This window comes from Equus caballus, chromosome 11 (assembly GCF_041296265.1).
Source record: "Equus caballus isolate H_3958 breed thoroughbred chromosome 11, TB-T2T, whole genome shotgun sequence".
NCBI lineage: Eukaryota > Metazoa > Chordata > Mammalia > Perissodactyla > Equidae > Equus > Equus caballus.
In genome coordinates, this window is record NC_091694.1 from 1,529,085 (window position 1) to 1,552,586 (window position 23,502).

At 47.8% G+C, this 23,502-nt stretch overlaps 1 protein-coding gene across 1 annotated transcript in view; it reads left to right on the forward strand.

Annotated features, from left to right (window-relative positions):
• The first annotated feature begins 1,295 nt into the window (after positions 1-1,295).
• NPLOC4 (NPL4 homolog, ubiquitin recognition factor) overlaps positions 1,296-23,502 on the forward strand; it is a 70,698-nt gene continuing 48,491 nt past the window's right edge. The window contains exons 1-7 of the mRNA XM_023651794.2: positions 1,296-1,518; positions 4,677-4,757; positions 12,051-12,163; positions 18,173-18,349; positions 20,322-20,370; positions 21,169-21,263; positions 22,765-22,888. Of these exons, the coding sequence (XP_023507562.1) occupies positions 1,504-1,518; positions 4,677-4,757; positions 12,051-12,163; positions 18,173-18,349; positions 20,322-20,370; positions 21,169-21,263; positions 22,765-22,888 (654 nt within the window). The 5' untranslated portion in view covers positions 1,296-1,503. The remainder of the gene's footprint in view (positions 1,519-4,676; positions 4,758-12,050; positions 12,164-18,172; positions 18,350-20,321; positions 20,371-21,168; positions 21,264-22,764; positions 22,889-23,502) is intronic.

Below are 23,502 nucleotides of genomic sequence, written 5' to 3' on the forward strand. Positions count from 1 at the left end.
CTCACTGCACGCAGCCACACTGGCCCCTGTGTTGCTCCTGGAGCACTCCAGCACTTCTCAGGCCCCTGGACCTTGGCACGTGCTTCCCCTCATTCTATTCCACTCTTCCTTGGGATGTCTGTGCTTCCTCTGGGAACTGTTCAAGCCTCACCTCCTCAGACAGGTCTTTCTTGACCATCTTATTTAAAACAGCCTGTACTACCCTCCGGCCCCTCCCTTGCTTTTGTTGTCAGCTGGCACTGGTCATCACCCGACTTCACCTATTTACATCTTGATCTGTTTACAGTCTGCCTTCTGCTGGTAGATTCCACCAGGGCAGGGATCTATCTTATTTCTGCTCTATCCCTAGCATTAGAGCCATGCCACATACAAAGTAGGCACTTTAATAAGTATTTGTTGATGGAATGAATAAACCAAGCTCAAATAACTACTGAAACTGAGCTTACAGAACAGAATGTGTTATAACCACTGACATTGTAACTATAATAACAAAATCAGTGAAATTAAGAGATGGGGATGGGGAGGAAATGAGACTAACAATTTCCTAACTTTTTTCAGCACACGAGATAAAAAAATACAATCTGAAATTGAACCATGGGGTTAAAAAACATAGATTTTGGCCTCTTAGGGCTTTTCATAACTCTCTTTCACACTCATATGGAAGGCCAGCTGCCAAATTTGCAGGGCCCAGTGCAAAATGAAACTGGGGAGCTCCCTGCTGAAAATTACTAAATCTTTCAAGACGGTGACAGCAGAGCATTAAGCCAAGCATGAGGCCCTTCTGAGTGGTGGAAGGGGGTGCCCATGAAGCTGGCCCTGGCGGCATATTTTAGAATATTATATCTCTGTGGCAAAGAAAGATTTATCTAAAACACAGTCTAAATCCATTCGTTTCTCTTATGTTAGATTCAGGGAAAACGCCTTCTTTCTTTTTTTTATGACATAAAGGTATGATGTCACCTTCCTGAAATTCTCTCTCTGCTTGTATACGACCATCGAGAGGCCCGGAATGACACTTTGCCCAATTATAACCCCACCGGTGGTTACTTCTGGGTGAGGTCAGGATACTTGCTTTTGTTTCTTTTTGGACTCTTCCGTATTGCTTGGATTTTTAAATAAGGAGCATATGTCACTAGCACAGTCATCTTTCCAAGCGCTTCTTTCTCGAGAGGCCGGGGGGCGGGGCAGGGGGAGGGGGAGGGAGAGGGGGCGTGCAGGGCCACGAGCGAGGCGGGGAGGGGCGCGGCGGCCGGGCTTGGGGCCGCCCTGCGCATGCGCGGGCCGTTGGTGGGGCCGGAACCGGGTTTCGGGGCTGCGCAGCCGGCGGAGCGCGTTTTGCGAGGCACCGGACGTCGCGGCGGTGGCGGCCGGGCGGCGAAGCTGGAGCGGCGGTGGCGGCGGCGGCGGGAGGCCGGGGCTGAGGCCGGGGCCGGGGCTGCGAGGCCCGTGGGGCGGCAGGCGGCGGCGGCCCAGGGCTCGAGCCCGGAGGCGGGAGCGGCCGCCATGGCCGAGAGCATCGTGAGTGGGGCGGCGGGCGGGCGCGAGCGCGGCGCCGGCATGAGGCAGCAGATTTGCCGGCGCGGCCTGCGGGAGGCCGGGCTCCCTCCCTCCGCCGGGCTCGCCCGCGCGCCCTCCCCGGCCCGGGCCTCGCGCGCCCCGCCGGCGTCCGCGGAGGGCTGGGCTCCCGGAGCGGGGCCCGGGGCCGGCGGGCGCGGAGGGGCGCGGGGCCGGGAGCCTCGCTCGGCCGGGGCGCCCTCAGGGCTGAGTTAGGGACGGGCGCGCCCCCTTCCCGTCCGGTGGGAAGTCGCTGCGATCGGAGGGAGCCCCCCCGAGGCGCACGGCTTTCGGTTGCCGCGGAGGATGCTTGGGGTCTTCCGGGGCGCCGAGCTTTCGCCCGGGCGCGGCCGCTGTGGCGTCGGCGGGAAGCCCGGCCCCGCGTCGGGGGCTGTGCTCGGACGGCTCCTTCGCGCCCGGCTCCGCGCACGGGCCCCGGCGGCTCCTCCGCGTTCCTAGCCTGGAGACGAGCGGCGGCAGCGAATGCCCGAGAGGACCTCGCTCCTCTTAAAATAGGATTTACCTGTCGTTGGTGGCTTCTAGAAATAGGTTCTGATCTGCTTCCAAACTTTGTGTTTACCGGGGTGCCTCTGGCTGAACCGGAGTGGCCACGGGCGAGTGAGTGTTAGGGACAAGGCCATTGCTCCACGGGCGTGCATAAGGCCCCCCTCGACGCCAGGGGTCTCTTGTCGCATTTCTCAGATTGTGAGGACTTAAAACAGAGCCGCCTTCTGAAATGGATTCCAAGGTGTTTTTTTGAATTTAGAAAGAGGTCTAAAAATTTCTGTGCGTTAAACTGATTTTTATCTCACCAGTTCTTTGACTTTGCCAGGAAGTAGTAGTCTGGGCTCACCTTCTTTCTTTTTTATTTTTGGTGAGGAAGATTGGCCCTGAGTTAATATGTGTGCCCATCTTCCTCTATTTTGTGTGTGGGACCCCCCGCCACAGCATGGCTTGATGAACTGTGGGTATGTCCATGCCCGGGATCCGAACCTGCAAACCCCGGGCCACTGAAGCAGAGCGAACATGTAACCACTGTGCCAACTGGGCGGCCCCTGAGCTCATTTCCTTATAAATAGTGAGACCTAAGTTAGGAGAGGCGGTGTGTCCATGTTGCAGGTCTGTCTCTCCTTAGGGACTTAATTCTGTAGCCTGTGTCAGAGGCCGAGCCAGAGCTTCCCTCAGTACGAATTCTGTTTGTCTCTTGGGGTTAATGCTGGGCTTGGCTCGGAGACCTGGACTGCCGTACCCTGTTGTGGAGGATCAGGTAGAGCGACTTCCTAAGCTTGGAACTCTCCAGAAGCCTGTAAGCCTGACCTTTAGTCCCTCCAGGAGTGCAGTGTCATGCTCTGGTCCTGGGTGAGCAGTGGGAGGAATGGCCAGAATCCTCGACCGGGAAACTGCTCTTCCCGTGTTGACGTGCCCGAGGGTGGAGGCAGACTCGATGCCCATGCCGCAGGCTGCGGAGCACGTCTCTGGGTGTAGAATCCGCCATGAAGTGTCCTAGAAATCAGCGGGTGAAAGACTTTGTGCGTGCGCTCGGCACGTTAAGCAAGTATAGTTGAGGAGCAAAAACTAGATATTTTATGCTCTTAACAATTGGGACTTCCTAAGGATTATTTGAAACAAAATCTTAAAAATTGAGAACAATGTGGGGGCAAAGCCTGTTCAGTCAACGCAAAGTTACTAGAAAACGAGAAAGACGGAGTCCAGCTATTTTAGGAAAATCTAGATTATCCTTAATTTGTTTGATAAAAGCAGACAGTAGATTGAAAGCCATTGTGGCGTTTTATCTCATATCTATCGGTGAATACCTCTTTTCAGAAACAACGGCCTGTGACGTTTTCCACTGTGCAGTGCTGTTTTAAATACAGTGCACAGTGCAGTGACTGCTGAGAGGAGAACCTGCAGCCTGGTGCCTCCGCCCCTCGCGTGGCCTGTGTGCGGCAGGGCGTGTGGTGTCCTGCCCCTGACTGAAGCGTGGCCCGAGGTCGCCTCTGTGATAGCGCACCTCGGAAGGGCTTTGGTCAGTGTAGAGACCCAGTCTTGGAAAGTGGCGCTCTTTGTCCAGGAGCCTTCCAGGCCTGCCCATCGTTTCAGGCTCGCCGCAAAAATAGTTTTTTTAAAATTTTGCTGACTTTTATCATGGTGTTAAACACTTTTACTTCTTTTATTTTAATCTTTCTATTAAAAGTAAATAACGGGCCAGCCCCATGGCTGAGTGGTTAAGTTTGTGCGCTCTCCTTTGGCGGCCCAGGGTTTTGCTGGTTCAGATCCCGGGCATGGGCATGGCACTGCTCATCAGGCCATGATGAGGTGGCTTCCCACATAGCACAACCAGACGCACTCACAACTAGAATATACAACTGTGTACTGGGGGGCTTTGGGGAGAAGAAGAAGAAGAAGAAGAAAGAAGATTGGCAACAGATGTTAGTCAGGGGCCAATCTTTAAAAAAAAAAGTAAATAACAAATTAGAAGGTTTCTTACGACTCTTTTAAGTCAGTCTAATGTCTGTGTGTACATCCTGGAACAATGTGAGACTTTTTTTGTGAGGAAGATTAGCCCGGAGCTAACATCTGTGCCCATCGTCCTCTATTTTATGTGGGACGCTGTCACAGCATGGCTTGATGAGTGGTGTGTAGGTCTGCACCCGGGACCTGAACCTGTGAACCCTGGGCTGCCGAACTGGAGCGAGTGAACTTAACCACTATGCCACTGGCCGGCCCCCAGACCTTTTTTAAAGAACCTGGTCATTCATGATGCATGGTGGGGTTTTCTTCTGTTTTTGTTTGTTTGTTTGTTTTTTGTAAATCTGAAGAGAAAAATATTAGTGTTGCAGAGATATTCTTCATAAGTAATGGTTAGGAATGGGGGTTGTGTCTTTCTGAGTGAAATAAGCGTGGAGAATCAGGGCAGTCCTCTCAGGAAGTCCTCCCATATGTTGATGAATTTCGTACCTCGGCTTCATCTTGTAGAAACTTTGGTATCGCAAGGGGAAGGGTGGGGTTTGGCTTTAAGTTTCGGTCACCCATATGATGTTGGAAGACTGCAGATGTTAGTGTTAATAATAGATCAGGACCTTACTGGGCTGTGCAGTAACCGTCTCGTTTCATTTCAACAGATCGTTCGTGTTCAGTCTCCAGATGGGGTGAAGCGGATCACAGCAACCAAGAGAGAAACGGCTGCAACATTTTTGAAAAAGGTACCTGTGGCTCGGGTGTTTGCCTGTCAGGATCTTCTTCGTCCTCCACTGTATTCCCTTCCCATTCTCTACCTTTCCTCTTTTCCTCATTCCGCCCACTCCCAAGTTGAGTCTATTGCATTGCTTTTCTCTGTCGAGCTTGGTTGGATTGATACAGCATCACATTGTGTCACGACTGACCACTGCGTACAGTTGTAGGACCAAGGGCCCAGATGTAGGTGTAAAACCATTTCACAGGAGTAGTGTTTATGACAGTGAAAAAGAGGAGAGTGAAAAACTTGAATTGTCTGTCAAAGGGGAATTGTTAAAAACATGTATAGAATGATCCCCTTTGTTCTTAAAAACTAATGCCACATAACACACATCTGTTGTGTGAGCACAGAATGTGACGTGAAAGAGCACCAGCTGACTTGAAGAGGTAGCCTTGGGAGGAGAGGCCTGCAGTCAGGAGAGTGGCTCTCACTTTATACTTCATGCCAGAGGACAGCAAACTATGGCTCCAGGGCTGGCCGCCTGTGTTTTTTTTTGAGGAAGATTAGCCCTGAGCTAATTACTGCCAATCTTCCTCTTTTTTGCTGAGGAAGACTGGCCCTGAGCTAGCATCCTTGCCCGTCTTCCTCTACTTTATACGTGGGACGCCTGCCACAACATGGTTTTTGCCAAGTGGTGCCATGTCCACACCCGGGATCCGAACCGGCGAACCCTGGGCCGCGGAGAAGTGGAACATGCGAACCGGGCTCGCCCCTGGCCGCCTGTTTTTGTAAGTAGAGTTTTACTGGAATACAGCCACAGTCATTGATTTGTGTATTGTCTGACTGCTTTGGAGCTCCAACGGCAGGGAGGTGAGCTGGGGCAGAGACTGTGTGGCCTGCAAAGCCAGAAATATTTACTGCCTGGCCCTTTACGGAAAAGTTTGCCAGCCTCTGCTGTATACATTCTGTGTTATTTGAATTTGTTGCAAGCAGGTGTTACCTTTGGTAATGATGAAAAATATCGTTTTTCATTTTTCATAAGCAAAAAATATTGTAGTGTCATGGACTGTTAGAGCCAGAGGGAATCTTAGGTGTCTTATAGTCTGACTTTTTTATTTTCACAAAGGTGGAAACTGAAGGCCAGGGGAGTAAAGAGACTTACTGAGGCTCACACTGGGCCTGTGATCTGTTGGTGAGGCCACAACTCTTACTTGGGAAATTTGGTTTCTAAAACGTAGTTGCTGTCATGGTTCCAATAGCACTGCTTACAGGACCATATTTATAGGAATAAAAGGAAGAAGAATTAGGTGCAATAGGTAACAGAGAATCTCTGAGTCTTCAGGAAATTTTTAGTATCCTACTCTTGTAGTAGCATCTGACCATTGTCAGCTTGTTCTTAGGGATGGTGCTAGGATATGGTAAGTGCTAGAATTCTTGAGAGGTCATCTGCACAAAGATTAAGCATTAAGTGGCTATTGCTTAGATAGTTGTGCGGATAAACACCAGACGTAAGAGAACTACCTATAGTTCTTTACTTTTCTGAGGCTTTGTGATAGGGACATTTTTTAACTTAGTCTATAGTAACCACGGGTAGATAGGATTTTGTGGGGGGTTTTTTGTGGCTTTTTTTGGGAAGATTAGCCCTGAGCTAATTGCTGCCACTCCTCCTCTTTTTGCTGAGGAAGACTGGCCCTGAGCTAACATCTGTGCCCATCTTCCTCTACTTTATATGTGAGACACCTACCACAGCATGGCTTGCCACGCGGTGCCATGTCTGCACCCAGGATTGGAACCGGTGAACCCTGGGCCGCCGAAGCGTAACGTGCGCGCATAACCGCTGCACCACCAGGCTGGCCCTGATTTTGTTTTTAACTTGAGGTTTTTGTGCTTGGTATCAAATGTAGAGTGGTCACACAGGTTAAATTCAGAAGATTTCAGAGAAACCTAAAAATATAACATTGTAGTTCTGACTTCTGTTTGCTTCAGAAGTATTCCTGAAATCCTGGTATTTCCCTCTGGGTGGTTCATTGTTGCCTCGCATAGAGAAACACAGACACGACAGCTTGTCATTGGAAGTGGTTGGAGTTGGGGAGATATAGTTTGATTTTGACTGTTTGATCGCTGAAGCCATCATCAACACAGTAGTCATTGCTTGGAAGAAATTTTCTTGGGAATACTAAAAAACAAACACATTTATTACTCTGAAGTATGTTTCCCTCAAATGAAAATCCTTTCCTTTGATTATAAAAATAGTATGGATTAATTATAACAGATTCAGGCAACACAGAAAAGCATAAAGAAACAAGCAAGAATCACTTGCAATTCTGCTGCCCAGAAATAACTGTTAGCATAGCATGTCTGTGCGTGCACACGTGAGTGCATGCAGTCACACACCCCTACATACATACGTGCACAAACTTTTGCCGAAATGGGATCATACTGTACTGTTGCTGTGCTTGTCAGATCTAGTGTATTGAGTTTAAGGAGAAACATTTATGTATCACTAAGAAAGAAGAAAGTGCTATCACACCTGCTGTCCCTTGTCACTTAGAATTTTATATTTAAATAAAGTGGTATTTTAGACTTATTTGGAAATAATTTATTTTAACCATGTATTATTTTTACCTATACATAAGAACGAAAATCTTGGGGAAATTAATTGGGTAGGATCTCCCTACAACATCACATTCAGAGTGTAGTCCTTCTGAACCATTTTTTGACTCACCTGTTAGTGTCCATGTCTTACCGCGGAGAGTCATTGTCTGCACTGTCGGCAGGGTCAGTGTGCCACCTGCTGACACCTGTTCTGCGGGTGCTGGTGCTGGAGTTCTCTCCATCCTACCAGGAGGGCTTGACAAACAGGATTCCTCTTCCTTCCTTGACTGATGGTTAAATGGCTTGTTTGATAGAAATGTTGAGGGTGACAGTTGTCCAGCCATGCCACCTGGGTGACAAGTTTACACATGCCCAGGCAGTGTCCTTTGTGTCAGTCCTGCTGCCCTGCAGGCAAAAACTGTAAGACGCTGTTGCTCTTAAGATGTATCCGTTTCAAAGATGTTAAATTCTTATCATATGATCATTTGTAACCTTTTTTTCACTTGACAGTAGGTTATGGACATGGTTCTATGTCAATAAATGTAGATTTACATCCTTTTTTTTATTGTGATAAAAAAATAACCCGCAACATAAAATTTGCCATCTAAACCATTTTTTTTTTTAAGATTGGCACCTGAGCTGACAACTGTTGCCAATCTCCTTTTTTTTTTTCTTTTTCTCCCCAAATCCCCCCAGTACATAGTTGTATATTTTAGTTGTGGGTCCTTCTAGTTGTGGCATGTGGGATGCCGCCTCGGCATGGCCTGACAAGCGGTGCCATGTCCGCGCCCAGGATCCATACCGGCGAAACCCTGGGCTGCCGAATCCGAGCGTGTGAACTTAACCTGTCCACCATGGGGCCGGCCCCTAAACCATTTTTACGTGTACGATTCAATAGTGTTAAGTACATTCACATTGTTTTGCAACCATCACTACCATCCATCTCCAGAACTTTTTCATCTTGCAAATCTGAAACTCTGTCCCATTAAACAGCAGCTCCCTTCTCCTCCTGCCGCAGCCCTTGGCAACGACCATCCTACTTTCCGTCTTTGTGTATGTGACTTCTCCAGGTGTCTCATGTAAGTGGGATCATACTGACCTTTAGTAATTAATAGTTTGGCTGTGTACATGTACCCTATAAATGGGCTTTGAAATGGCCTTCCTGTCTAATCACAAAGTTGCCTGAAAAGTGTAGGTTGTCTTCTGTGAACGTTGTTGGCTCTAGCTTGCTGTCCCCACACTTGATAGCCTTGATCCTGATTTAATTTGTGGTATTTATGCCCTCTAAGGAAATTGATGTTTTCAAGTGTGGTGAGATGGTTTATGCGGAAAATCTCTCACAGAATCTTGAGCCTTGGCTTCCTGTGAGACCTCTAATGCTTCTCACTCAAGCATTCCTTTTCCGTGAATCATCAGCCGTAAACCCCTCCAGGATGAGTCCTTCTGGCTGTCTCACTCACCGGTGCCCCTCCTCACCCTAGTGCTCTTCAGCCTGTTCTGTCAGGCTGCTGTTGTGCTTGCTTCCCTGAAACGACTCTTAGAGAGTCACCTCACGTCCTACCTGCTTGGGCTAGTGGGTGGTTCTCAGTCTTTTCTTAATTGATCTCTCAGCAGCATGTGACATGGTCCCTTCTCCTTATAATACTTCAACTGTTTTTTTTTTAAAGATTGGCACCTGAGCTAACATCTGTTACCAGTCTTTTTTCTTCTTCTTCTCCCAAACCCCCCAGTACATAGTTGCATATTCTAGTTGTAGGTCCTTCTGGTTGTGCCATGTGGGACGCCACCCCAGCATTGCTTAGTGGGCAGTGCCGTGTCCGCACCCAGGATTCGAACCAACGACACACTGGGCCGGCTGCAGGGGAGCGCAAGAACTTAACCACTCAGCCACGGGGCTGGCCCCACTTAATTTTATTAATGCCACTTTTAGCTTGGAGGAAAAAATCATGTGGTATCACATACTTATTATAGTATATCTGATATAAAATCTTAACTTTGTCTTAAAGACCATTGCTTATTATTGCTTTCAGAATGACAAGGTGATTTGAAATTACTTTTAATCCATTTTTTTAAATCAGTAGAATATAAGGTTAATACATAAAGTTAATTATTAACTCTTTTTTCTTACAGTGAATAAATACTAGCTGTTATCCGTAATTCCATATCAAAGGATAAATCAACCATAGGTAAAAAGCAGCAGGTAGAACAAGGCATCAGCTGTCGGTGAGCCTTCAGTTGACTTAGGGAAATGTCCAGCTCCTCCCTGCTCTCATTCCTGACCCATGCTGTCTCTTTGTAAGGAGTCTCATGGCAGTTCTTTTTTTTTTTAACAATCACAAAACATTTAATGTGATAGTTTCATGTTGCATAATTTAGAGTTATTATCTTCATAATTTCTGCCTTCTTTACTTTTCCAGTGTTTTTTCTAGGTCTGAGTTTTTGTCTAGTATTGCTTTTCTTCAGCCTGAAGAACGTCCGGAGGCATTTTCTGTAGTGGAGGCCTGCTGGTAACAGGCTCTGGCGGGTTTTGTTGACCAGAAAATATGTTCCTTTTACCCTTGTATTTGAAGGGTATTTTTGCCGGATACCGAATTCTGAGCTGACAAGTTTTTAGTCCCCCTCAGCACTTTAAAGATGTTGTCCCATTGTTTTGGTCTCAGTTGATCTCTGGTTTTCAGCGGTTTGATGATCATGTGCCTACGGGTAGTTTTCTTTTTATTTATCCTCCTTTGGGTTTGCTGAACTTCCTGATTTGTTACTCTGTGTTTTTCATCAAATTTGAGGGTTTTGCCCATTCTTTCTTCAATTTTTCAGTTGTATCCTCATTGTCTTCTCTTGAGGGTCATTTGATATTGTTCTAGGGGTTGCTAAGGCTCTGTTCATTTTTCTTTTAAATCTCTGTCTTCAGATTATATAGTTTCAGGTTAATTGACTCTTTCTTCTGTCATCTCCCTTCTGCTGATAAACCCATCTTGTGAATTTTCCATTTCAGTTATTTATTATATTTTTCATTTGTAGAATTTCCATTTGATTCTGTTTTATTATTTCTGCTCCTTTGCCGCGAGACCCTGTCTTTTCATTGGTTTAACTCTTCTCTGATGACCCTTAAACGTTGAGCACCAGCTTGGATCCCTCTCCTGGCCTCAAACTCAAGTACTAACTGCCAGCCTGATGCCTTCACCAGGGTGTCTGGAAGTCAGTTCAAATCTCAGCGTTAAATAGAAGGCTTGATGGGGTCGGCCCAGTGGCGCAGCGGTTAAGTGCACATGTTCGGCTTTGGCAGCCTGGGGTCTGCTGGTTCGGATGCTGGCTGCGGATATAACACAGATCATCAAGCCATGCTGTGGTAGGCGTCCCACATATAAAGTGGAGGAAGATGGGCATGGATGTTAGCTCAGGGCCAGTCTTCCTCAGCAAAAAGAGGATTGGCAGATGTTAGCTCAGGGCTGATCTTCCTCAAAAAAAAAAGAAGGCTTGATTTTCCTTTCAGTCTTCCTCCTTCAGCCTCTTATATGGCTCCCTTACAGGTGTCACCTTCCAACAGTTCTCAACCCAGAATTCTGAACACCACTGTGATGTCCGTCCTCTCCCTCACTCCATTCTGCCCTCTCATCCTGCCCCTTACTGGGGGTTGTTGATTATGATGACTGGAAGGTGTGCTCCTCCCTCCCTCTCCACTGTCCTGGCCTCATCTGAGCCCGTCTCCTCTTGTCCAGACGATTGGCTATCCCATTTCCTCTTCCCACCTGCAGCAGAGTGGCAATAAGAAATAGGATCAGTAGGTCGGCAGCCTCCTGTCCTCAGCCCCTGTGGCTTCCCATGGCTCCTGACCTGGCCTGCAGACTCTTCACGGCCCACATGGTCCTGTGTGTCAGCTCCTGTCTACCTCGCCAGTCTCATCACGTCCTGCTTCCTTCCTGCCCGCTGGACTCTGACCTCACTCTTTCCAACCCCTTCCTGCCTGTTGGCCTTTGTATGTGCTCCTCCTGCCTGCCTTGTTCCTTCCCAGCTTTGTGCGTAGCAGTCTCACTCTCCTCCTCCAGGCCTCTGCTCACATGTGCTCCTCAGAGAGACCTTCTCTGTCCTCCCTTCTGGGACGGCCTCTTCCCTGCTTTGCTCTCTCTCCCTTCCTGCCTTGGTGCTTATCTCAACCTGTGGTGCTCATCTTTGTTGAGTTTGTCTCCCCCACTTGATGGTAAGATCCTCAATGGCAGGAGCATGGTCTGTTTTTACTCCGTCTTGTGTTCTGAGCACCCCGAATGGAACAGCACACAGGACTGCTTACTGTTTGTTGAGTGAATAAATGAATATTCCCAGCACCTGGCATGGTGGACATTTGTTACTGATTTAGTGGCATCTTCTATACTTCATTTTTCTTCTGTTAGGTTTCAAAATTGGAAGTGAATTTTTAGAATTGATTTCAAAAGTAGAAATTAAACTTTCCAGATATGGCCATGACTCCAGCTTGCTTCAAACTCTTAAATGTGTCATAGTCTTATCATTTACAAAAGCTTTGCTTCTTTTTGGCCACTTTTCTCGTTTTACTTGACATCTGCATAAACAGTACAAATTTCCTCACAAGAGAGCAAAATAACCAGAGAAATTTGGCTAACGAGGAGCAGTTTCTAAATTTAGTGAGTGTTCTCCTATTGTCTGATGTATATGTGATCAGAGAAATGATGCTTAAATATTTTATTAACTGTCTGTTGTTTGGGGCTTGTTTTAGGTCGCAAAGGAGTTTGGCTTCCAAAATAATGGCTTCTCAGTTTACATCAATAGAAACAAGACTGGAGAGATAACGGCGTCCTCCAACAAGTCCCTCAACCTGCTGAAGATCAAGTATGTGCCCGGCGGGGAGGGTGGGATGACGGCACCGGTTACCCACCACGCTTGCTCCATTCTGTCCTGTTTCCTCCTCACGTCGCCCTGATACTGTAATTATGGTCCCAGTCACTGGCCGAAACACAGGCGACCATATTTCTTGCCAGGTATTCAGCAGTCACACTGAATCTGCAGTTACTGTTGAGCCGCTTTGGCTGACTTGCAGAATTCTGAGATGTGTGTCACTGAGGAGAGAGAGTTGCGGTCTAGGGCGGGGGTGCGGCGGGTGAGCTGCACAGTCGGCTGCTTCTCTGCAGAGGAGGACCTTGAACGGAGCTCTGTGCGGGCTTCTGCCTCGGGACCTGCTTGTCGGGCAGAGGGGCCGGCAGTGCAGTGGCTCAGTGCCCAGACCGTATTTCTTGCTGGCGAGACCCCATAGAGTTCCCTAGAGTTGACGAGTGATGTCAGTAGGGGTTTATGGGGTACAGAGACCTCTTCCCATAGCTCACTGCTTATTTTTGTAGTTTCAGTGGAGCACAGCCTCAGGCATTCATTTACGGGTTTTCACCCTACAAGGGTGGAGCTGAGTGATTGTGACAGAGATGGCATGGCCTCCAAAGCCACAGATTTTTACTGTTTTGGGCCTTTGCAGAAAAAGTTTGCCAACTTCTGTCTAAACTGTCTGGGCACACCTGCTAACATATCAGTGAGCCGAACGCTTAACATCATTCAGGCCTCAGCTGGTGGGTGGGGAGCTCTCCCACGGGGGCTGCAGGCAGCGTGAGTGGGTGGGCTGGACTTTGCTGGTGGTTGGCTGTGTGTTTACCTGTCAGAATAATAGGCTATTTTGGCAGTTTGTGTGCTCGTTTTTAGGTTCACAAGTTAGTATATCTAGAAGATAAAAAAGCACTTACAGCATTCGTTTATTTGTTCTTCAACAAATATTTATTGGATATCTGCTGTTTGCCTACCCCTGTAATTAGATAAAGCCTGTCGTTGATGTCCATTTCCAGTGCAGATGAGGCTCATCTTTCCTCCCAGCTTGTAAATGGTTTTTGCACCTTAAGAATCACTTCTCATGAATGTTAGGTGGGTTTGGATTCACACTGCGCCCTCACTGGCTGTGTGCCTGGGGAAGTTACTTAACCTCACTGGGCCTCACCGTCCCTGTCTGCAAGGGGATAGCAGTGCCTCCTTCACACGGCTGCACGGCGCCTGTACATGGTGAGCCCTCAAAAGATAGTGGCTAAGTTTTGAAAAACTCTTCTGAAAGCTGGATCCAAGGAAAGGAGGCTACAGAATGAAATGCCTTTGAGACAAAGCTATCAAACTGGACTGTGGTCGCACCAGGACTGTACCCAAGGTACTGTACCCGAGGCACCAGTACTGTACCCGAGGTACTGTACCCGAGGCACCAGGACTGTACCCGAGGTACTGTACCCGAGGCACCAGGACTGTACCTGAGGTACTGTACCCAAGGCACCAGTGCTGTACCCGAGGCACCACTACTGTACCCGAGGTACTGTACCCAAGGCACCAGGACTGTACCTGAGGCACCACTACGGTACCCGAGGTACTGTACCCAAGGCACCAGGACTGTACCCGAGGTACTGTACCCGAGGCACCAGTACTGTACCTGAGGTACTGTACCCAAGGCACCAGGACTGTACCCGAGGCACCAGTACTGTACCCAAGGCACCAGTACTGTACCCGAGGTACTGTACCCGAGGCACCAGTACTGTACCCGAGGTACTGTACCCGAGGCACCAGTACTGTACCTGAGGTACTGTACCCGAGGCACCAGTGCTGTACCCGAGGCACCAGTACTGTACCTGAGGTACTGTACCCGAGGCACCAGTGCTGTACCCGAGGCACCACTACTGTACCCGAGGTACTGTACCCAAGGCACCAGGACTGTACCCGAGGCACCACTACTGTACCCGAGGTACTGTACCCAAGGCACCAGGACTGTACCCGAGGCACCACTACTGTACCCGAGGTACTGTACCCAAGGCACCAGGACTGTACCCGAGGCACCAGTACTGTACCCAAGGCACCAGTACTGTACCTGAGGTACTGTACCCGAGGCACCAGGACTGTACCCGAGGCACCACTACTGTACCCGAGGTACTGTACCCAAGGCACCAGGACTGTACCCGAGGCACCAGTACTGTACCCAAGGCACCAGTACTGTACCTGAGGTACTGTACCCGAGGCACCAGTACTGTACCCGAGGTACTGTACCCGAGGCACCAGTACTGTACCCAAGGCACCAGTACTGTACCTGAGGTACTGTACCCGAGGCACCAGTACTGTACCCGAGGTACTGTACCCGAGGCACCAGTACTGTACCTGAGGTACTGTACCCGAGGCACCAGTGCTGTACCCGAGGCACTACTACTGTACCCGAGGTACTGTACCCAAGGCACCAGGACTGTACCCGAGGCACTACTACTGTACCCGAGGTACTGTACCCAAGGCACCAGGACTGTACCCGAGGCACCACTACTGTACCCGAGGTACTGTACCCAAGGCACCAGTGCTGTACCCGAGGCACCAGTACTGTACCTGAGGTACTGTACCCAAGGCACCAGGACTGTACCTGAGGCACCAGTACTGTACCCAAGGCACCACTACTGTACCCGAGGTACTGTACCCGGGGCACCAGTGCTGTACCCGAGGCACCACTACTGTACCCGAGGTACTGTACCCGGGGCACCAGTACTGTACCCGGGGCACCAGTACTGTACCTGAGGCACCAGTACTGTACCCGAGGCATCGGACAGCTCAGCCACCCCGAGGGGCGCTTAGAGTGGATTTCTGTCTGAATTATCCTAGAGTCTGTCTTTCCGAGGATAGTCGTGGTACTTACCAGCGTGGGCCTACACTTGAGAACTACGTTCTGTCACTGCTCTTCTGTCATGCTTGAAGCATGCCTTCATTTCACCCATGTGTTTACGAGTGGTGGTTACTCTCTTTGTGCTCTAATTTGATCTGATTCCACCGCCCCCTGGCTTACCTTGTCACAGCTCAGCAGTCCATTATAATTCTTTTGTTCAGTTGTGGGTGATCTTTTTCCCCCTCTGTCTGCTCTTTTTTTTTTTTTTTTTTTTTTTTGAGGAAGATTAGCCCTGAGCTAACTGCTGCCAGTCCTCCTCTTTTCACTGAGGACGCCTGGCCCTGAGCTAACATCAGTGCCCATCTTCCTCCACTTTATATGTGGGACGCCTACCACAGCATGGCGTGCCAGGCAGTGCCATGTCCGCACCCGGGATTCGAACCAGTGAACCCCTTTTCAAACCCAGCCATTGGCCTCACTCACTGGCAGGGACCGTGTGGCTCAGGCTCCTTCCGGGTTTCCCTCTGTTCTTGCACTGGCCTGCTAAGCTTCTGGTGAAGACTGCTGGCTTCTGTGGGGGCTCTGTCTTGCCAGGCACACGCATGATGCTTTCCTCTTAGGTCTTGTAGCATCGGGGGTGTCTCCCCCGCCTGTTTTGGGGTTCACGAGGATACCTGTCGCACTGTTGTCAGTGAGTTTGACATGTTGTCTGGCTCTGTATCAGGGGATTTGTGAAGAGCCACTTCATCTGTGGCCCCAGCTGCCCTGCCTCCCAGAATCCCACCTGGTCGTTTTAGGTAGCTTCTTGTTACTTGGACTCTTTCCATTCCATTTTTGTGCAACATTCCATCTAATCTTATGTTTTGTATCTTGTAATTTCAAATCTGTAGTCCTTGACTGTCTAAATTTGATTATTGTTGTCTTTGCCCACTCTTGCTCATGACGGCTTGTTTCTCTTGTCCATTTGGTGAACTCTTTTTGAGAGCTTATATTTGACCAAACTTGGTCTTGGGGAGTCCTGAAGGACCCCTGGTTAGTGGCTTTTCTACGGAGAAGCCTTGCATTTGCTTCTCTTGGCACAAGGGGGCGCTGTGGATCCAGCACTCCTGTGAGTTAATTTCTGTCTTTGGGCTTCCAGAACCAAGTAGCATAGCTAATTCCACCCTGGGCACATGGCAGAGCAGGCTTTTGGTTACAGACTCTCAGAGGTGACTTTTTTCCCTACTATGTAGTGGGTGGAAGCAGACGGGATTCCTCTTCGGTTCCTATTTTCACCTGATGGATTTTTCCCGGCTCTCGAGACGTGACTTTGTGTGGTGTTTCAGGCTCAGCAGTCTGCCTTGGGCAGAGAATGACTGTGTAAGCCAAGCTCGGGGCTCCTGTAGTGGGGCTGGCCAGAGGGCAGCTATGAGCTCTGTTCCCCCTGTTCTTGTTTGAGCTATTGTTGGTTTTTTGGCCCCTGGGGAGTTCCTTACTTTCTTTAGAGCTCGACAGTGCATGAGTATATTTTTTAAAACTGATGTGGCAGCTGAGCCAAGTGTTCTGTAGCTGGAGAATGTTTAGGAATATCTAACCCGCTGCTAGAAACAGAGGTCTTTGATTACAGTTTGGCAATTTCTTTTTTTGTGAGGAAGACTGGCCCTGGGCTAACATCTGTTGCCAATCTTCCTTTTTTTTTTGCTTGAGGAAGGTGATCCCGGAGCTAACATCTGTGCCAGTCTTCCTCTACTTTGTGTATGGGACGCTGCCACAACATGGCTTGGTGAGTGGTGTGTAGGTCTGTACCCAGGATCCAAACCTGTGAACCCTGGGCCACCAAAGTGGAGTGCACAAACTTAACCACCATGCCACTGGGCCGGCTCCCTGTTTGGCAATTTTATCACCATTGAATTATGAAGGAAAAAGGGGAGAGAACAAGTCTACTGAAGAGCTGTGACCAAGCCTCTTCATGTCCTGTGTCCTCACTGTTTTTAATCTGTGGCCTGCGCCCCTCTCCATTCAGGTTGTTGGTTTAGTGCTGTGGCAGGCTGCTCTTTCAGTGTCATTTTCCTGTGTGTGTGTCTTGTTGACAGCAGTTAAATATTTACCAAATGGTAGTGCTGCAGCTTTTCCTCCAAGATGGTGTTGGTTTTTGGTGTTGCGAACCGTCTGTGGTCCTGCGGGAGCCCACAGTGCTGCTGAGAACCGCTCCCGAGTGGGAATGCTTGTTTAGCTTTGGGTCGCAGTCGTCTGGCTGTGTTAATCGGGTCCTGCAGTAAGTCAGCAGCGTGGTTCTGGTTAAGGAAGAAAATAATTTAAATTTACAGTGAAAATGATAGAAAACCAAGTATTGTCAATGGAAATGGTGGCAGCCTTTTTGGAAAGCAGTGTGTCAGCAGCTTTAAACACAAAAACTCTTCAGTCTAACAGGGCCACTCCCGGAAATCCACTCTGTAGAAGCAAAACCATACGCTGCTGTCTTTGAGCATTTCCTCAAGTGGTGTTCATGGTGGCAGAAGCCCACGGATAGCGCAGGTGCCCTTTGGCATGGGAGTGGCAGAGTAAATTACGAGGCAGCTTCACTGGGGAACGTTATGCAGCCAGTAAAAGTAACGACGTGACACGGACTATATTTGGAGTATTTGAGGGGATTTTGTGAGGTATTGTTGAATGAGAAAAGCAAATGCAAAAAGTATGTCTTTGATAATCTCATTGTTTTCAAGCAGTGATACATATGTCTATGTAGACGTGTGGGCGTGTGAACGTAGAGAAAGAAATGGAAGTATGTACCAGGTAGATAACGTGGGGAAGCCGAATAGAGGCTAAAGGACAGTGGGAGCCAAGTGAAGAGTGAGTAGGAGGGAGAAAACTGCCTGCAGAGCTGGTGTGTATATTTTGACGTCTGTCCATCTGTGTGAGAGCATATACAGGCAGGTGGGTGTGTGGCATGAATTTTAGAACACACTTGTAAAAGAAATGAAGTTACAGTTCCAGAGAACCTGCTGCTGGCGTTTAGAATGTTAAGCGTGGGAAACATGAAAAGAAAATTCTGGTCTCTTAACATTGGAAAGCTTGTCATTTAGGCCTTTGGGAAGGTTGGTGTGTGCTTTCTGCAGATGTCAGAGAGTTTCAGATCCAGGGTGATCTGTGCAGCTCAGGTTGTAGAAGGAAGGAAGGAAGGCCTTGACTTAGGTTTGTCGTTTGAACAGGCATGGCGATTTGTTGTTCCTGTTTCCCTCGAGTCTTGCTGGACCCTCATCTGAAATGGAGACATCCACCCCACCGGGGTTCAAGGCCTTTGGTGCTCCTAATGTGGTGGAAGATGAGATTGACCAGTACCTCAGCAAACAGGACGGGAAGATTTACAGAAGCCGCGACCCACAGCTGTAAGTGCTCCTGGGGTTCAGTCCCGCCTTTGGTGATCCTGATGGGTCAGTAAAGTGAAACACTGACAGCGTGTCCTGTTTCAATACATATCTGATGAAGAAATGTAAGTTTTGAGTTTGACTACCTCTTTTCAGATTGTTTCACTTCAAATTATTTTGTAAGCTGTTTCTCGTTGTTTGAATCTCAAAGTATGTTCCATATATGATTTAAGAGTCTCCAAGTATTTGGAACTAAGAGATTTGAAAGAAGGGAAAGGCCTTAAACTGAGTCTTTACCATGATGTACCCCTGGGGATACTTGATTGCCATGGGCAGAGTGGGACTTTAGCAAGTGTGACAGGGCAGGAGGAAGGAGCAGAAGGGGTGGTACTTGGGTACCTGCTAGTGCATGGTCCTCGTTCAGGTCTCTCATTACATTAGAGTAGTGCAGTTTCAACGTTATCTATGCCGTATACTCTTCATTCATTCACGTGAACATTTCATTTGCTAAAGGTGCTGCTGCTGCCTTGAGTATTAGCTTTTCACTTAGGATTATATAAAATGCAACATGCCACAACTAGAAGGACCCACAACTAAAGAAATACACAACTATGTACCGGGGCCTTTGGGGAGAAAAGGGAAAAAATAAAATCTTTAAAAAAAAAAAAAGCTTATGTTTGTGTACATTTGTTTATTTTAGATTTTTTGCAGTTCTTTTTAAAGCAATCATTTAGAGACCTCTGAGTTTACACTCGGTGATGTGAAGTTATCTGAGCGAAGGTGGTTTGTCTCTGCAGTGGAGTCTTTTGTAACTGCGTCAGTCCATAAACGTGATGGGGTGCTGACATCGAGATACTGGGATTCCAAATGCTGCATTAGCAACTCGTACATCTTAGATTAAAGAGCCCCAAATGGTGCTCAGCTGCAGTTGGCATGGAGCCACTTCATGGCCATAGCCATTAGCCTGCACGCCTCTTCCATTTGCGTTTCCTCCCAGGGACCCAGTGCTAGCTCTCTGCACGATCAGTGTCTTTGAAGCTTCATTAGGAATCTTTTAGAGGGTGCTTGTGTGTGTGTGCACATGTGTGTGCATTCTTTTCTTTTTAAGATTTTATTTTTTTTCTTTTTCTCCCCAAAGCCCCCTGGTACATAGTTGTATATTCTTAGTTGTGGGTCCTTCTAGTTGTGGCATGTGGAACGCTGCCTCAGCGTGGTTTGATGAGCAGTGCAATGTCCACGCCCAGGATTCGAACCAACGAAACACTGGGCCACCTGCAGCGGAGTGCACGAACTTAACCACTCAGCCACGGGACCAGCCCCGCGTGTGCATTCATCTATAAGAGCCTGCCTGTTAGGAGACACAGGCCATCTCTACCCTGACATGTAGAACTCACATGCATCAGAGTTCTGACCCCATTTAGAAAGTGATCTGGTTGAGCCCTGAGGGACCACTGCTTGGCTTTCCCACCAGCCCATCACCACCCTCTTCACCTGAGCTCATCTCCACGGTCATGTTTTACATGTGGAGCTTCTAAGGGTTCTCTGACTGAAATGTCTGAAACCTACAGAGCCAAGCATCCTTTGTGCTTTTTTCCAAAGCGTGCACGACGTGGGTGTTTTCCAGACCTGAGTTATTTATGTACCACTCTGAGGATTTTTGCCATATCCACGTACCAACTTTCTTAGTATTTATTTAACATTTGTATTTAAATTGACTTCAAATCCATTCACTTTTATTTTTAGCTTGTGTCATTTTAAGCAGTTACTATCCATGAAATCACAGGTTTGATGTGCTGGTCAGTTTTTTCTAATACACATCAAAATAAATGCTAAACAATTAAAAAAAACACTCACCACATACCATCTAAAGTAATTTCATGTAGGTAGGGAAATGCTTTATTAAGTATGATGTACATTTTTAATATCAAAAACGCTGAGGGGCAGCAGCAGAAAAACAGGCATGCTGATGGCTGTGTGTTTCTTTTGCTCTCAGATGCCGACACGGCCCTCTGGGGAAATGTGTGCACTGCGTTCCTCTAGAGGTGAGAGTCCTTGCAGAGTAAGTTCTGGGCTCGAGTGGTGGGCCGCTTCCTGGAGCCGTCTAAATACTTCTCTTAAGTCCCTGCACTTGGTCGTAGTGGCTGAAAGAACTTATCTGTTTATTGCCCTGGGCCTCATATTCCCACTAGTGCAAACTGCACAGAGGACGAGCCTTTATTTATGGGACTGACCTTCTGGGTGGATTAGGAATGGCTAAAGCATTTGTATTGCTGTGATAAAGGGGCAGCACTTACAGTAGGCTCCCTGGACAATCCTTTTAAAACCTGACACAAAGCTAGGCCTGGCGGTTTTTGTGCTTGACGTTGTTTTGATTTACTTTGCCCTGAATCTCGTGTCTCCTCTGCTGATTTGTCCTGGCGAGATTGAGAGTTACCATAATAATGCTGACTGGTAACTGGGTAACACTGAATTTATGGCGGCAAGGCCAACCTGATTTTCTTCATGAGGCTCCTCTTGCTCCATCCTGTGGCTTTTTTTTTGTTTTTTGCAAAATTTTCCTGATATTTACTTGACTTAGAGCGTTTTATATTTAATGTAGATTCATTTTAATCTTGAAAGAATAACTGGTACACAAAGAAAAATTTGATTCTGACCTAGAATGAATGATAAGTGAGAACCAAGCACCTGTTCTCCCTCATTGCTCTTCACGGGGCCTGGCTTGTAGAGGCCATGGCTGCCTGGGTCTCTCCCTGCACGCAGCCGAAGCTCGGCTGCCTACCTCTCTGTGCCTTGCAACCCCAGCAGGTGCTTGACCATACTGACTGTGTGTGTCTTGGCAGCCGTTCGATGAGGACTACCTAAACCATCTTGAGCCTCCCGTGAAGCACATGTCCTTCCACGCCTACATCCGAAAGTTGACTGGAGGGGCCGACAAGTAAGCAGCTTGAACGCGGTTAGGCTGCACCAGTGTGGCTTTGGTGCGCAGAAGTTCATTTTGTGTATCTGGGAGGTGTTACTTAGAGCCACTGTGTATATGAATGAGAAAAGTAATGATCAGAGGGTGGTCACGAAGCATTTGAATTCATGAATTTTGCCCTGATTCTAGAAAAGAAACAGTTGAGTGGAGACTCTGTGGTGTCCTGCTGTAATGCACAGTGCCTACAGTGTTGGACAGATGCCAGGCTGGCAGTGGCCACTGTGGAGGCCCCTGGGCGACCTCACCAACCTTCCCCTGGGTATTCAGTGCCCTGGTGACTTAGTTGTATGTGAAGGTGAGGCCATCTCTTGGCTCCTTGAGAGCAGGTTGTGACAGTGCCCGGAGAGGGGTGAACCTGAGGTATTTCACTTTCTTTTAAACTACGTCAAGTACTTGTCTGTGCATTCCCTTCTGTTGATGGTGTGCTCCCCTTACCAGAGTAACGGACTTCATACCGTGATTTTATTATTCCTGTTCGTGCAGCAGGAGGAGGTGGTGGCTGGATCTGTCAGCAACATTTTGTGAAGAATGTCATGTTGGCCTGATTGTAGCTTTTATCTTTGACAACCCACTGACATCCTGAAATCACTTTTTAAAAAAGTTATACCAGGAGAAAAAAATCCCACCAGAAACTCATTCTTGCCTGTCAGTGGGGTAAGCTATGGAACTTTCTGGACTAGGGAATGAGTAGAGATTCGTTGTGGTGAAATCTGTAAGCCTTTTGTCAGTCTAGGTCAAGTACCATAGTCTCCCGTGGGGGCACATCTGCGGCTGTCACTAACATGCAGACTTAGTGGCAGTCGTTGCTTTCCAGATGCTGTCATACCATCCTGCCCTGTTGGCTTGTGAAGACCACTCTGAATTAGTGGGGCCGTCTTTTGAATGGGGAAACTGGCAGAGGGTGAAGTCACTTGTGCAGATTCGCCCAAGTTCAGAGAGGGGCCCAGGACTTCCTTGATGGTGGTCTTCTAACAGTAGTTTTTATTTTAGCCAAAGCGGAGGGAGCATATCTTTGTTATATGTCCTAGTCAGGTTACAATCAAAATCTTTATGAACAAGAATTTTTTTACAAATGTCTGAATACTAGACTCTTAATGTAAACGTTGCTGATAAATTAATGAAATTTGAAAAGACTTCATTTCCTCTCAGTGGCATAGGTTAGATCAGTAGATTCAACAGTGTTCTTGAAAATCTTCATGGATGTTAGTGATAGTGCAAAGTAAAACGCTTTTTATAGGAAATAGTTATGTATTGCTGTGTAGTCTAAGTCCACAGAACAGAAGCTAGAATTCCATTAGAATCATCTTTAGCACATTTTCTCTGCTGCCGCCTACCACATGCTTAGCTCCTTAGAACTCTGTTCAGGAGGTGTAAGATATTTGACATATTATTTCCAGTCTCCTGCTAAACCTTTCACCATTATAACGTTTAATTAATTAAGTTGCCTCTTCTTATTCAGGGGGAAATTTGTTGCCCTGGAGAACATCAGTTGCAAGATTAAATCAGGGTGTGAGGGACACCTTCCATGGCCTAACGGCATCTGTACTAAGTGCCAGCCAAGCGCCATCACGCTGAACAGACAGGTGAGATGTTCGCCGTGTCCGTCTAGACAGTGGAAAGCAGTAGATTTGTTTTTATGGCTGAGAAATGAAAATTGCTGGAAGAGCCCCTCCCTGGAGAGGAGCTGCCGCTAGCAGAGTGTGTTACGTGTGGCACATTCCCAGGTATTTATTGACAGATCGATTGACCTTTTGTGGAAGTGATACACTGAAGACAATGTTTGTAAGATCTCCAGCTCTTGCAAGTACAGAGGGGAGCCTTCAGTTTTTTGTGCTTGCATGGAGGCAGAATTTCCTTGGTGACTATTTAAAATGCTCAGTGGTCGTGACTCTGTCTTTTAAGAAACCGTGGCTCTGAAAGTTGGTAACAGAACTGGGACCAGCTCAGGATGCCTGTCCAGGCCGGGCTAAGAAGGGGACTGGGCTTAGGAGGGAGGGAGAGAACCAGGGAAAATTGCGTAGGGTTATTGTGGCCTTTTCCGCTCTTATTGTCGTGCCCTCTAAGAGCGGTGCACCTCATCTTTCCCCACCACTGCTGGCCCATGTTTTGCTTCTTAGCGAGAATTCCATGGCCTTCTTGACTGTTTGGAAACTTCTTTTTTCCTTTTCTTTCTCTCCTTCCCTCCATTTCTCTCTTT